This window comes from Culex quinquefasciatus, chromosome 3, assembly GCF_015732765.1.
Source record: "Culex quinquefasciatus strain JHB chromosome 3, VPISU_Cqui_1.0_pri_paternal, whole genome shotgun sequence".
NCBI lineage: Eukaryota > Metazoa > Arthropoda > Insecta > Diptera > Culicidae > Culex > Culex quinquefasciatus.
Genome location: NC_051863.1, coordinates 132779494 through 132794105, shown reverse-complemented (window position 1 = coordinate 132794105; position 14612 = coordinate 132779494). Strand labels below are relative to the sequence as shown.

The 14612-nt window shown below is 25.7% G+C and overlaps 1 protein-coding gene across 1 annotated transcript in view; it reads right to left on the bottom strand.

Moving 5' to 3' along the window:
- Positions 1-11687: 11687 nt before the first annotated feature.
- The window catches only part of LOC6036533 (solute carrier family 12 member 8), a 28535-nt gene continuing 25610 nt past the window's right edge, over positions 11688-14612 (bottom strand). The window contains exons 3-5 of the mRNA XM_001846526.2: positions 12616-12897; positions 12374-12552; positions 11688-12315 (exon numbers count right to left, since the gene is read on the bottom strand). Of these exons, the coding sequence (XP_001846578.2) occupies positions 12156-12315; positions 12374-12552; positions 12616-12897 (621 nt within the window). The 3' untranslated portion in view covers positions 11688-12155. The remainder of the gene's footprint in view (positions 12316-12373; positions 12553-12615; positions 12898-14612) is intronic.

Here is a 14612-nt window from a genome sequence, read left to right as displayed (position 1 = left end):
ATTTTTCAAAGTATATGTCGCCCCCCTTCGAAATTGATCCGAAAAATCAAGCCGCAAAAAAATATTTTTTTTAAACTTCAAAATTTTAATGAAAACAGAAGTCTAATCAACTAACCCTCTAGTGCCCATATTTTTTTCGATTTTTTTTTATTTTTCCCGTGTTCAGAAGGTAATTTTGAGCAACTTTTGCCCTACAAAAACATTACTTCTCTTGTTTTATATTTTCTTGTTTCATTTTTAGTATTTCAATTTGCATTTATCTTGTTTTTATGATTGTTTCTGATAGTATTTGGCTTACCCTACCACCTCTTGCCTGTCTCGTTTTTTAGTGTTTTTACAGTCACTTTATAAATTTTTTGCTTGTTTTTCAAACTTTTTGTACTATAGAACGACCATCATCATTAAAATTGTAAAGAAATAGTTAGAGGCATAGTCTGGTAAACTACAAAAATTTCTGCATCCTTATTTTCACATCATATAGAGGAAATGCAAACATGAAACAAGTCACAGTTCCAACCTTAGAATTTTCTAAAATTTTAAGAGTTCTTCTTTCCAGTGCTTTTTAAACGTCAAAAATTGTTTTTTTTAGATCGAAGGCAGCCTAGAGGCGGGTATTGGTTGTGGAGGGTTACACCATATTTGGCATGTTTGTGCTAGTTGAAAAATATTTTGAATTTTCATGAAATTCCAATGAACAGCATGCTTTTTTTAATTTATTTGCCCCATTACTTGGTTGATAACAATTTTCTGCTTAAAACTATTTCTGAGCCACTTTAAAAAGAAATGTTTTTTTCGACTAATTTTCCAGGGTGCGGGGCAGAATGGGCCACCTTACATGGTGTCGATCCAAATCCCAAAATAAAATTCCCTGACTTTTCCCTGACCTCTCCAGGCCACCAATTTTTTTTCATTTTCTATTTTTTACTAACATATTGTTTAGAGCGTTTTTATTGTTACATGCATTTCCCTTTTTGAATATTGGAAATTTAAGATATTGAAAAACTTCAATGAAATTTTTATTTTATTTTTTTAATGATGGATTCTGCAAAAACTTAAAATCTTTTTTTTTATTTTATCAACCATTTTAAATGTTGCCCTTTACCAAAAAATCTAGAATTTTTCTTTGAAAAGGTCCTATTAACATATGAAACACAATAGCTTATATGAACTTTAAAAAAAAAAACTCTAGACATAATTAATAATAAAAATTGTTGCAAATTTCAAATAGCGATGAGTTCATTTCACTTCATTTCCCAAAGTAAATTAAAAGTTAAAAGTTTTCCAAAAAAAAACAATTGGAAATTTGAATTAATGTTAGAAGTCATGTTTAAATTTAAAATGGTTGCCTTTGGCAGAATTCAAACGAATTAGGCCAATGCCATTTTTGATTATATTTTTATAAAAAAAACAACTAAAGGTTTTGGAGACAAAAACTTGAAAAAACATGTAATTTTGCAGAACCTTAAGAAAGATTTCGAAAAATGAAAAAATAAGAAAAATATACAATTAAGTGTAATTTTTTCAAGCACATGTTTAGGGTTTTAAAAAAGTTCTAGGTTTTTTTCAACAATGTTTGTATTTAAAGTAAACAGTTTTCTGGATATTTGAAAAAACAGCTTCTTAAATAATTTTACAAAAAAATATTTTTGCTATAAAATTAAAAAAAAAAGTTTTCTACTTTGACCAGAGCCTGCAGACGATCAATCACGCGATCAATACATTTTATAAGAATAAAAACAAAATATAACCTGCTCGAGCATTTCGAAAAGTCATTATTTATCAAACTTAGATATTTGGGTGTTTTGGAATAGATTCCAAATCTAAGCTCGATCTGACCACGGGAACTCCACCTTGTAAGCCCTTGAATGTTGTTTGGGAAAAATATGTAAAATGTAGTTGTACAATCCCTTAAATCTCGGATGCTGGATCTTAATTAAAGTTGAAACAACTTTTCCGAAAAGACCATATTTTATAAATTCTTGAACTCTCAAGTTCCTTTATTCAGGGTTGTTACGGAGAAATCGTAAAAAAATATCCGCGCCATCCCAAAACCCAATCCACGTAAAATCCGCGTTATTTTAAGAAAAATATTTTTGCGACAAACATATAAAAAGTTTCATAATAAATTCAATTTTGTAATCTCAGAACTCAGAATCTTGGAACGCTGAAAACTTATTTTTGCTAGGATTAGGTAAACTAGAGGGAAAGCCAAAACAAACATTTCGGCTAAAAAAAAAATCGAAAATTTCTACATTTAGAAATTTAAATCTAAAAACTGAATCAAAACTAAATAAGGAAAAATAATAAAATTTTAAAATTGTCATAAATCCTCGATCTTGAGATTTTAAATTTAAGATACAGTTCATACTCGACGATCTTACCAAAGCGTCACTTAGAAAAATCGAAGCAAATTTTCCTACATCTTCTTCTCAAAATTTCTCTAACCGAAAAAAATAACTCCAAAAATACTTCAAATTTTATCAGGTTTTCTGTAATCCTAGGAATTTAAGAATTTAAGAATTTAAAAATTTAAAAATTTAAAAATTTAAAAATTTAAAAATTTTAAAGTTTAAAAATTTAAAAATTTAAAAGTTTAAAAATTTAAGAATTTAAGAATTTAAGAATTTAAGAATTTAAGAATTTAAGAATTTAAGAATTTAAGAATTTAAGAATTTAAGAATTTAAGAATTTAAGAATTTAAGAATTTAAGAATTTAAGAATTTAAGAATTTAAGAATTTAAGAATTTGAGAATTTAAGAATTTAAGAATTTAAGAATTTAAGAATTTAAAAATATAAGAATTTAGGAATTTAAGAATTTAAGAATTTAAGAATTTAAGAATTTAAGAATTTAAGAATTTAAGAATTTAAGAATTTAAGAATTTAAGAATTTAAGAATTTAAGAATTTAAGAATTTAAGAATTTAAGAATTTAAGAATTTAAGAATTTAAGAATTTAAGAATTTAAGAATTTAAGAATTTAAGAATTTAAGAATTTAAGAATTTAAGAATTTAAGAATTTAAGAATTTAAGAATTTAAGAATTTAAGAATTTAAGAATTTAAGAATTTAAGAATTTAAGAATTTAAGAATTTAAGAATTTAAGAATTTAAGAATTTAAGAATTTAAGAATTTAAGAATTTAAGAATTTAAGAATTTAAGAATTTAAGAATTTAAGAATTTAAGAATTTAAGAATTTAAGAATTTAAGAATTTAAGAATTTAAGAATTTAAGAATTTAAGAATTTAAGAATTTAAGAATTTAAGAATTTAAGAATTTAAGAATTTAAGAATTTAAGAATTTAAGAATTTAAGAATTTAAGAATTTAAGAATTTAAGAATTTAAGAATTTAAGAATTTAAGAATTTAAGAATTTAAGAATTTAAGAATTTAAGAATTTAAGAATTTAAGAATTTAAGAATTTAAGAATTTAAGAATTTAAGAATTTAAGAATTTAAGAATTTAAGAATTTAAGAATTTAAGAATTTAAGAATTTAAGAATTTAAGAATTTAAGAATTTAAGAATTTAAGAATTTAAGAATTTAAGAATTTAAGAATTTAAGAATTTAAGAATTTAAGAATTTAAGAATTTAAGAATTTAAGAATTTAAGAATTTAAGAATTTAAGAATTTAAGAATTTAAGAATTTAAGAATTTAAGAATTTAAGAATTTAAGAATTTAAGAATTTAAGAATTTAAGAATTTAAGAATTTAAGAATTTAAGAATTTAAGAATTTAAGAATTTAAGAATTTAAGAATTTAAGAATTTAAGAATTTAAGAATTTAAGAATTTAAGAATTTAAGAATTTAAGAATTTAAGAATTTAAGAATTTAAGAATTTAAGAATTTAAGAATTTAAGAATTTAAGAATTTAAGAATTTAAGAATTTAAGAATTTAAGAATTTAAGAATTTAAGAATTTAAGAATTTAAGAATTTAAGAATTTAAGAATTTAAGAATTTAAGAATTTAAGAATTTAAGAATTTAAGAATTTAAGAATTTAAGAATTTAAGAATTTAAGAATTTAAGAATTTAAGAATTTAAGAATTTAAGAATTTAAGAATTTAAGAATTTAAGAATTTAAGAATTTAAGAATTTAAGAATTTAAGAATTTAAGAATTTAAGAATTTAAGAATTTAAGAATTTAAGAATTTAAGAATTTAAGAATTTAAGAATTTAAGAATTTAAGAATTTAAGAATTTAAGAATTTAAGAATTTAAGAATTTAAGAATTTAAGAATTTAAGAATTTAAGAATTTAAGAATTTAAGAATTTAAGAATTTAAGAATTTAAGAATTTAAGAATTTAAGAATTTAAGAATTTAAGAATTTAAGAATTTAAGAATTTAAGAATTTAAGAATTTAAGAATTTAAGAATTTAAGAATTTAAGAATTTAAGAATTTAAGAATTTAAGAATTTAAGAATTTAAGAATTTAAGAATTTAAGAATTTAAGAATTTAAGAATTTAAGAATTTAAGAATTTAAGAATTTAAGAATTTAAGAATTTAAGAATTTAAGAATTTAAGAATTTAAGAAATTAAGAATTTAAGAATTTAAGAATTTAAGAATTTAAGAATTTAAGAATTTAAGAATTTAAGAATTTAAGAATTTAAGAATTTAAGAATTTAAGAATTTAAGAATTTAAGAATTTAAGAATTTAAGAATTTAAGAATTTAAGAATTTAAGAATTTAAGAATTTAAGAATTTAAGAATTTAAGAATTTAAGAATTTAAGAATTTAAGAATTTAAGAATTTAAGAATTTAAGAATTTAAGAATTTAAGAATTTAAGAATTTAAGAATTTAAGAATTTAAGAATTTAAGAATTTAAGAATTTAAGAATTTAAGAATTTAAGAATTTAAGAATTTAAGAATTTAAGAATTTAAGAATTTAAGAATTTAAGAATTTAAGAATTTAAGAATTTAAGAATTTAAGAATTTAAGAATTTAAGAATTTAAGAATTTAAGAATTTAAGAATTTAAGAATTTAAGAATTTAAGAATTTAAGAATTTAAGAATTTAAGAATTTAAGAATTTAAGAATTTAAGAATTTAAGAATTTAAGAATTTAAGAATTTAAGAATTTAAGAATTTAAGAATTTAAGAATTTAAGAATTTAAGAATTTAAGAATTTAAGAATTTAAGAATTTAAGAATTTAAGAATTTAAGAATTTAAGAATTTAAGAATTTAAGAATTTAAGAATTTAAGAATTTAAGAATTTAAGAATTTAAGAATTTAAGAATTTAAGAATTTAAGAATTTAAGAATTTAAGAATTTAAGAATTTAAGAATTTAAGAATTTAAGAATTTAAGAATTTAAGAATTTAAGAATTTAAGAATTTAAGAATTTAAGAATTTAAGAATTTAAGAATTTAAGAATTTAAGAATTTAAGAATTTAAGAATTTAAGAATTTAAGAATTTAAGAATTTAAGAATTTAAGAATTTAAGAATTTAAGAATTTAAGAATTTAAGAATTTAAGAATTTAAGAATTTAAGAATTTAAGAATTTAAGAATTTAAGAATTTAAGAATTTAAGAATTTAAGAATTTAAGAATTTAAGAATTTAAGAATTTAAGAATTTAAGAATTTAAGAATTTAAGAATTTAAGAATTTAAGAATTTAAGAATTTAAGAATTTAAGAATTTAAGAATTTAAGAATTTAAGAATTTAAGAATTTAAGAATTTAAGAATTTAAGAATTTAAGAATTTAAGAATTTAAGAATTTAAGAATTTAAGAATTTAAGAATTTAAGAATTTAAGAATTTAAGAATTTAAGAATTTAAGAATTTAAGAATTTAAGAATTTAAGAATTTAAGAATTTAAGAATTTAAGAATTTAAGAATTTAAGAATTTAAGAATTTAAGAATTTAAGAATTTAAGAATTTAAGAATTTAAGAATTTAAGAATTTAAGAATTTAAGAATTTAAGAATTTAAGAATTTAAGAATTTAAGAATTTAAGAATTTAAGAATTTAAGAATTTAAGAATTTAAGAATTTAAGAATTTAAGAATTTAAGAATTTAAGAATTTAAGAATTTAAGAATTTAAGAATTTAAGAATTTAAGAATTTAAGAATTTAAGAATTTAAGAATTTAAGAATTTAAGAATTTAAGAATTTAAGAATTTAAGAATTTAAGAATTTAAGAATTTAAGAATTTAAGAATTTAAGAATTTAAGAATTTAAGAATTTAAGAATTTAAGAATTTAAGAATTTAAGAATTTAAGAATTTAAGAATTTAAGAATTTAAGAATTTAAGAATTTAAGAATTTAAGAATTTAAGAATTTAAGAATTTAAGAATTTAAGAATTTAAGAATTTAAGAATTTAAGAATTTAAGAATTTAAGAATTTAAGAATTTAAGAATTTAAGAATTTAAGAATTTAAGAATTTAAGAATTTAAGAATTTAAGAATTTAAGAATTTAAGAATTTAAGAATTTAAGAATTTAAGAATTTAAGAATTTAAGAATTTAAGAATTTAAGAATTTAAGAATTTAAGAATTTAAGAATTTAAGAATTTAAGAATTTAAGAATTTAAGAATTTAAGAATTTAAGAATTTAAGAATTTAAGAATTTAAGAATTTAAGAATTTAAGAATTTAAGAATTTAAGAATTTAATAATTTAAGAATTTAAGAATTTAAGAATTTAAGAATTTAAGAATTTAAGAATTTAAGAATTTAAGAATTTAAGAATTTAAGAATTTAAGAATTTAAGAATTTAAGAATTTAAGAAATTAAGAATTTAAGAATTTAGAATTTAAGAATTTAAGAATTTAAGAATTTAAGAATTTAAGAATTTAAGAATTTAAGAATTTAAGAATTTAAGAATTTAAGAATTTAAGAATTTAAGAATTTAAGAATTTAAGAATTTAAGAATTTAAGAATTTAAGAATTTAGAATTTAAGAATTTAAGAATTTAAGAATTTAAGAATTTAAGAATTTAAGAATTTAAGAATTTAAGAATTTAAGAATTTAAGAATTTAAGAATTTAAGAATTTAAGAATTTAAGAATTTAAGAATTTAAGAATTTAAGAATTTAAGAATTTAAGAATTTAAGAATTTAAGAATTTAAGAATTTAAGAATTTAAGAATTTAAGAATTTAAGAATTTAAGAATTTAAGAATTTAAGAATTTAAGAATTTAAGAATTTAAGAATTTAAGAATTTAAGAATTTAAGAATTTAAGAATTTAAGAATTTAAGAATTTAAGAATTTAAGAATTTAAGAATTTAAGAATTTAAGAATTTAAGAATTTAAGAATTTAAGAATTTAAGAATTTAAGAATTTAAGAATTTAAGAATTTAAGAATTTAAGAATTTAAGAATTTAAGAATTTAAGAATTTAAGAATTTAAGAATTTAAGAATTTAAGAATTTAAGAATTTAAGAATTTAAGAATTTAAGAATTTAAGACTTTAAGAATTTAAGAATTTAAGAATTTAGGAATTTAAGAATTTAAGAATTAAAGAATTTAAGAATTTAAGAATTTAAGAATTTAAGAATTTAAGAATTTAAGAATTTAAGAATTTAAGAATTTAAGAATTTAAGAATTTAAGAATTTAAGAATTTAAGAATTTAAGAATTTAAGAATTTAAGAATTTAAGAATTTAAGAATTTAAGAATTTAAGAATTTAAGAATTTAAGAATTTAAGAATTTAAGAATTTAAGAATTTAAGAATTTAAAAATTAAGGAATTTAATGTTTTGTTTTTTTTTTTCTTCAAGAATGTTTAAATTTAAAAAAATATTTCTACTGGTTGAATCTCATCTTAAATTCAAAGGCGGAGGCCAGCTTCTGTTACGTCCAATTTAGCTCATATTTGGGATATAAGCACAGTACACCTCCTGGAACATGCCCCAATAATAATTTTTGTTACATCCTAATATCTGTATCTTCAGGAAAAGTTTAAATTATGATTAAGTTTTACAAGATTAAAATTGAATGTATCCAGTATAAAAGAATACTAAATAAGGGTAAAAAACATTACTCAAAACTTAAAAGAAATTAAATATTCATAGTCAGTATGTTTAAAAATCAGTTAAGTGTAGTAATACATTTAATTAGGAAATCCTCAACAACTCATTTAAAAAAATATCTCTTCATAATCTTCTTCATTCTTCATCTTTCGACGTTTCTTATTGAAAAAATACAAACAAAAATATTCGGAAGAAAATTCAATTCATAAGAAATCGAAGTTTTTGCACTCAACGAAAAAAAAATTATCCTGATTCTTGATAATATTTTTCTTTATAAGTTGAAAGTAATTTTATCTCTCTATATTTTTTAAATCAAAATTGCTACCGCGTAACAACCCTGCTTATTCCATAAATTTTTGTTTTATTTCTTTAATTCTTGAATTTAATTCTTTAATTTTTTATTTCATTTCACCACCACTATTTGCTTACATTTTAGATTACACAAACTTTGGATTATTTTTAAATCATAGTTCAGCTTAATTTTGAGAAAAATAAGAATTTAGATAACGAATACTAAAGTGAAATTTTTGAAAATTTTCTCACCTTACAATTTTTTTAGAATTAGAATTTAAAAATTTAAGAAATCAACAATTCAAAAAATATCAGAATTTCAGAATTTTAAAAATTTAGGATCTTTGAGCTTTAGAATTCTAGACTTTTTTAAATTTTCAAATGTTCGAATTTTTGAATTTTTGATTTTTTTAATCATTCAATTTTTCTGACAAAATGTATGATTTTCTCTATGGTCTCTATATGCTAAGCAAACGACCAATTTTAGAACACATCTCTGGGGATGGTGGGCAACTGCCTCATATTGTCCCACCCTGTGTGCGCTAGTAATTTGTAATTTTCAGTTGAACGCAAATCCAAAGCAAATATTAATTATTTGATTTTTAAACCTTAACATATTGCAAACAAGCAACGCGCAAAGTAATGCCAAATGCAATTTTTTGTTGCTGTTTCGTTTCTTCGTGACCCTTTTCATAACCTTTTTATATGGAGTTTCGCGTTCCTTCCGGACTGGAAGACATTCAAATACATCATCAAGGGCGAATTTTCAAAAAGAAATGAAATTTTGTAGTAATATTTTTAAGATCATAAAAATTCCCTGACCCAGCTTAAAATTCCCTGACTTTCCCTGACTTTTCCAGGTCAAATAAAATTCCCTGACAATTCCAGGTTTTCCCTGACTTTTCCAGAAATCGACACCATGCCTTAGAAAACAAGCCATTTCGTCTAATACAACGTCGAAGGGTGATATGAAATTACTTAAGTAACCTTCCTTTTAGTGTCCCTGAAGTTTGATCACGTGCAAATAGTGTAAAATTTCGAAATAAGTGACTAATGTTGCAATAAAATGAAGCTACCACATTTAGCTCAAATTTCGCTTCCTCCATTCTAGTGTAACACTTCTGAATGATTTGAGGTTCCACCTTTAATAGCTCCTGGTAACATTCAACATTCAACTTTTCATTTAAAAACAACCACTTTTGCACCATAATTCGAAAAATTAATATGGTGATATTAACGTCCTTTAGACCCTTTTACAGTTGGTTCAAAATTCTAAGACACTCCATTTGTTAAAAAGTTGCCCTATCGAGCGTCATGAAAACATCCATTAGAAAGACGCTCCATACATAAAGGTAATGAGTTCAATTTAAGAGCGTTGATTTGTCGACAGACTACCAGGTACAGTTATGACGATCACATTTAGAAACACCATGCCAGCGGGACCTGAATTTCAAAGAAGATATTGCATATTTTGAAAGAGGCTTCGAATATTGCGATTGCAATAAATAAGAACTTCATGATTATCTTGGAGCGAAAAGCTGGTGCAGGAATTTCAAACATTCTGCCCCCAAGTTGGATTTTAATTTAAGTTCAAACTTGAAGCTGACCAAGCCTATAAATGTTATAAGCACCCGACCTCGTGAAGTCTGACTACCTGTTGTAATACGCTTCGGACTATGGAACATTGTTGATTAGAACACCTTTCCAAAGGTATCACGAACTTTTCCGAATCTATTTTGGATAGATATTCAAAAGTTTTGAAAAATGTAAGCACCCTGAATTATAAACCACTTGATAGAACACTGGATTTATCAGCATTACCCTCTAAATTGGTAATTACTAAAATTTTCACAAAACACCGTATTTTTTTAAAGTACTCAAAATTTTATAATTTGCAATACGGGTATCAAATGATTTGAAATTTTGCCTACATTTTCACTGTTTCAGAGTTTTTTTTGAATGAAATACTAAAATTTTCACAAAATACCGTATTTTCTAAGTACTAAAATTTTCATTAATTTAATTTGTATTTATTTAGATTATCTTTTCGATGTACATTCCAAGTACATTAATTCAGTTAAAAAATATTATTGAGTGTCCAATCACAATCGGTGAGTTTTCACCTCAATACTCAAATTTTCATAATTTGCAATATGGGTATCAAACGATTTGAAATTTTGCATGCATTTCACTGTTTTTTCACTTCGTTAGATACAAGTGTTTTAAATTATGAAAAGCTGAGCATTTTCGAAAAACTACGGTATTTTGTGCAAATTTTAGTATTTGACAAAAAAATTCTAATAACGGTAAAATGCATACAAAATTTTGCGTCGTTGGAGACCCATGCTGCAAATGATAAAAACATCAGTATTTTCGAATAAAAACACGGTATTTTACGAAAACTAGAGCATTTAATTGCAAAACTAATACGGTGACACGGTCGTCTAAAAAATATTATTATTATTTTTTCAAAGAATGGTAGTAGACTGTTATCAGGAGAATCAATCGCTTCATAAGTAAAAAAAAGCTCTCGATTAAACGAAAAGATTGTAGATTAAGAAAAAAGAAAACATTTTGTTAGATTGTATAAGAACGTAATTTTATTAGTGATTTTATCGCAAAAAAAAACAGGAATGACTCTTTCCAGTCAAAGAAAAGCACATTACAACTAAGTTCATTTTCGTTTACAAATAAGGAAAAACAAACTAATGACGAAATTGCTTTCCTGTACAGTTATTTAAAACATATCAGTATAAAATGCTAGGCGGCATTGTGTGTGTGTGTCAGGGATGGAATAATCGCAAAAAAAAATCATTTTCGCTTGCGAACTTTTTTCACCCGCGAAAGAGAGAAGAGGCAAATCACGCAAAAGAAAATCGCTCCCAAACTTCTCCAAGAAAATCAATCTGCTGCTGATTTTTTGTGAATTTCCTTGTCAGCACCACTTAAAAGTATTTATTTCACTTTGTTTACACATATTGCCCATCTACAAAATGTGACAGGTCATTTTTCGACGTGTGACGTTACACTTGCAAGTGTAGTAGTGAAAAAGATATTCTGCCGAATAATCATGATGATGATTTTTTTAGAATCCTTTTACCGATCTTTCGTGCGCGAGAGAGGAAAGCCATGCTCCCTACGGATTTTTTCTCTTGATGAACTTCCAATGATTTTCTTTTGATGATGATTATTCCATCGCTGGTGTGTGTGTTACATCTTTTTTTTATTAAGCTTAAATTGCTACACCTAGTAGTACTAGACACAGATATGCAATTGCTGCTCCTCGTGCTCCCCGTGAGGTCGAGGTCCGAGCTTTGAACAAGAATTACAAATACGATTTAGCAGCGAATCTCTTGTTTGAAGTTGCTTCCGGTTTCATTTCCTTGCATACACTGGTTGAATATAAATAAACGACGTCTTTAGTTTTTTTTTTGTGTGTGTTATAAATAAGAGTTAGAACATATTATTTACAATAGCAGAATTAAAATAAAAACACGTTTTTTTAAAGACTTGACTTTGAGGATTTCGCCAATTTCTCGATTCATCTCACACTTATTGCTTAAAGATTGCGCGTAATTTCCTATAAATGTTTTATTTTCTTCACTATATGCTGCGTTTCTTCTTTTTCTTAAATGTTGGTTTTGATTATACAAAATAGTTACGGTTTGACCACGTCGCTCAGACTATATCAGTTCACGTTTTGGGTGGTGCTGGTCTTCTTCTTCTTCTTCTGACGAACGGACTTTGTATAGATTTACAAATATTGTTTCTTCCTAGAGCCGCGCGCACTACTACAAGTTCTATCTAATCCACAAAAGAAGTATTGTTCTCAGAGTGTTGTTGGTTGTGTTTGTGTGTGTAAGTAACTCCATCTCTTTCTCTCTCCCTCTCATTTGGCCACCGTTTACACATCGTCCACGTAGTGACCGTGAACGACCGCCGACTGATGGTAGCGACGCCGCGAGGCAAAGTCTTCGTTTTCCTCGTTGAGCTGGGCCGAAGCCAGCGGCACGTTGGGACAGGACGGCGTCACCACGACCTGCTCGTAGTCGTGGACTCGTTTTCTAAAAATTGATGATTTTTAAATAAATTTAAACAACTTCTCCCAAAAATATAACTTACCCAAAGCACCGGAAAACGGCATTTTTGAGCCATACAAAAAACCGAAACTCGTGCGCCAGTCCCGGCTTCACGGCCGGATTGGCCGTCCCAACGTAGAACCACACCACAAACACCGTGCCCATACAAATCAGCGCAAACACCCAGTTCACGAGCAGCATCACAAAGATTTTAATCCCCGCCTAAAATCAAAAAAACAAAATTACTTCATCAAACCTCAACAAACTCACTCATAAAGATCTCACCCCCATCAGCGAAGCCCACCGGTTGCAAAAGCCCGAGTACCAGTTCTTGGTCTTGGAGTGGATCGGCGGCCGGATGGGCGCGATCGGCTCGTCGTCGGCCGCAACCGCGCCGTTTGGATCGTCCAGCGAGTTGCTGTTGGTGCCGTCCCGGAACACGACCTCGCTGTTGATGGACGTACTGTTGGACATTCCGCCGTTGGCCATGGGAGTCACACCGCCGTTGGCCACCGTGCGGGCACCGCCCCCGGTAGCAGGCACGTGCAGGGGGGAGTTGGTGGGGGTCTGAAATGAAGAAATGATTTTAAGTATAAGAGCATTGCTGCAATAGTGAACCGGAACTTTTGTAATGCTTACCATGTAATGTAACTAGGTACTATATTCTTGATAAATTAAACTAAATCCATTTTGTTTGGGAACATGTTTACTATTGCTTTGAGTAACTTTTCAAAAATACGCTTGTAAAATCGCATGCAAGAGCATGCACATCGCCTCGTGAGACAAGGTAATTTTACACGACTGAATGTGCAGTTTTTGTGCTCACGAAAAAGTATTGCAAACCTACTGGAATCAAACCAAGCACACATGAAATCTACGCATTTGATAGACAGTTAGGATTCACATCAATAAGAACATCGTCTTTTCGATAATGTAGGTTTTCCATACAGATGGGCTACCCGGGCAGACGGTAATAACAAAATTCATGTCATTTCAATAACAGATTTTGTTAAAATAACAGAAACTGTTATTGAATATTCTTGCAAATAATTTTTCGAACAAAAAATAATAACAGTTTCTGTTATTTTAACAAAAAATGTTATTGGGAAGGTATTCAATTGGAAATGTGGAATAAGATAATAATAACAGTTTAAGTTATGTTTTTTCATTTAATTCCATAATAACAGGAACTGTTATTGGTTTGATATTCCATTATAAATGAGAAATAAGATAATAATAACAGTTTAAGTTATGTTTTCCATTTCATTGCATAATAACAGGAAATGTTATTGGTTTGATATTCCATTGGAAATGAGGAATAAGACGATTAGAACAGTTTTAGTTATGTATTTTTATATTATATATCCCGAGCAGGAGGTTGTAACAGAACCGTAACATAAATATATCACTTTTTGTTTTTAGCAACAATATTATAGCTTATTCTGTTAATAATAACAGAATTAGCTATAATTCCACCTTGAAAAAATAATCGAATTTCAAAATGTAATATTTATTTGATATGTTGCCTTAAATAAAAAAATACTTCAATCTCATTTAAACTTTTAAGAACATTAAATCGGCCAAAATATTTTTGGTTGGTATTAGCATGCACTTATTTAACTTAACTGTTGTTCCTATGCAATGACCACAGAGTTGCTCCGTGCAATGACCGTCAAAATCATAAAAAACTCTATCGAGGAAAGTATTATAGCAGGCTTGCCACAAATCGATGCCGGTGTGCTCTTTCTTACTAAGCTTAATGGGTTTACTATCTGGATAGAACAAGAGAGCAGACGGGCATCGAAGTACAGTTTTTTAGGCACAGATCAAACACCCAAATGTGTATAACTTTTAATAAAAATAGTTTTACCAAGAACTAAACTAGCCAAAAGATGCTAAAAATATTTATCTCTTTGTTAAAATTTACAAAAACTGCTCAAATTTACTTTAAGTGTAAAAAAATAGTTAATATTTTGGTTAGTTAATATAATCTTTGTTTGTGGCGAGCCTGTATTTACGGTTCTGTTCAGCAACGGAGAAGGACAACCATGGGTGGTCTCTCATGCTCATGCTCATGCTCTTTGTTTGTGGCGAGCCTGTATTAAAGTTATGTCAGCGCCTCCGTTTTTCGTAGAATCGAGCATGCTGGACTTGAACTTGTGCCAGTAGCAAAGTAGCATAGAATCATTGCCAAAAAGCACCGGATGATCATCCAGTGCAGGTCAACCTGAACAGTTACGCCCGCCAAGAGCGCCACGAACGGACGGAACGGATCGAAACAT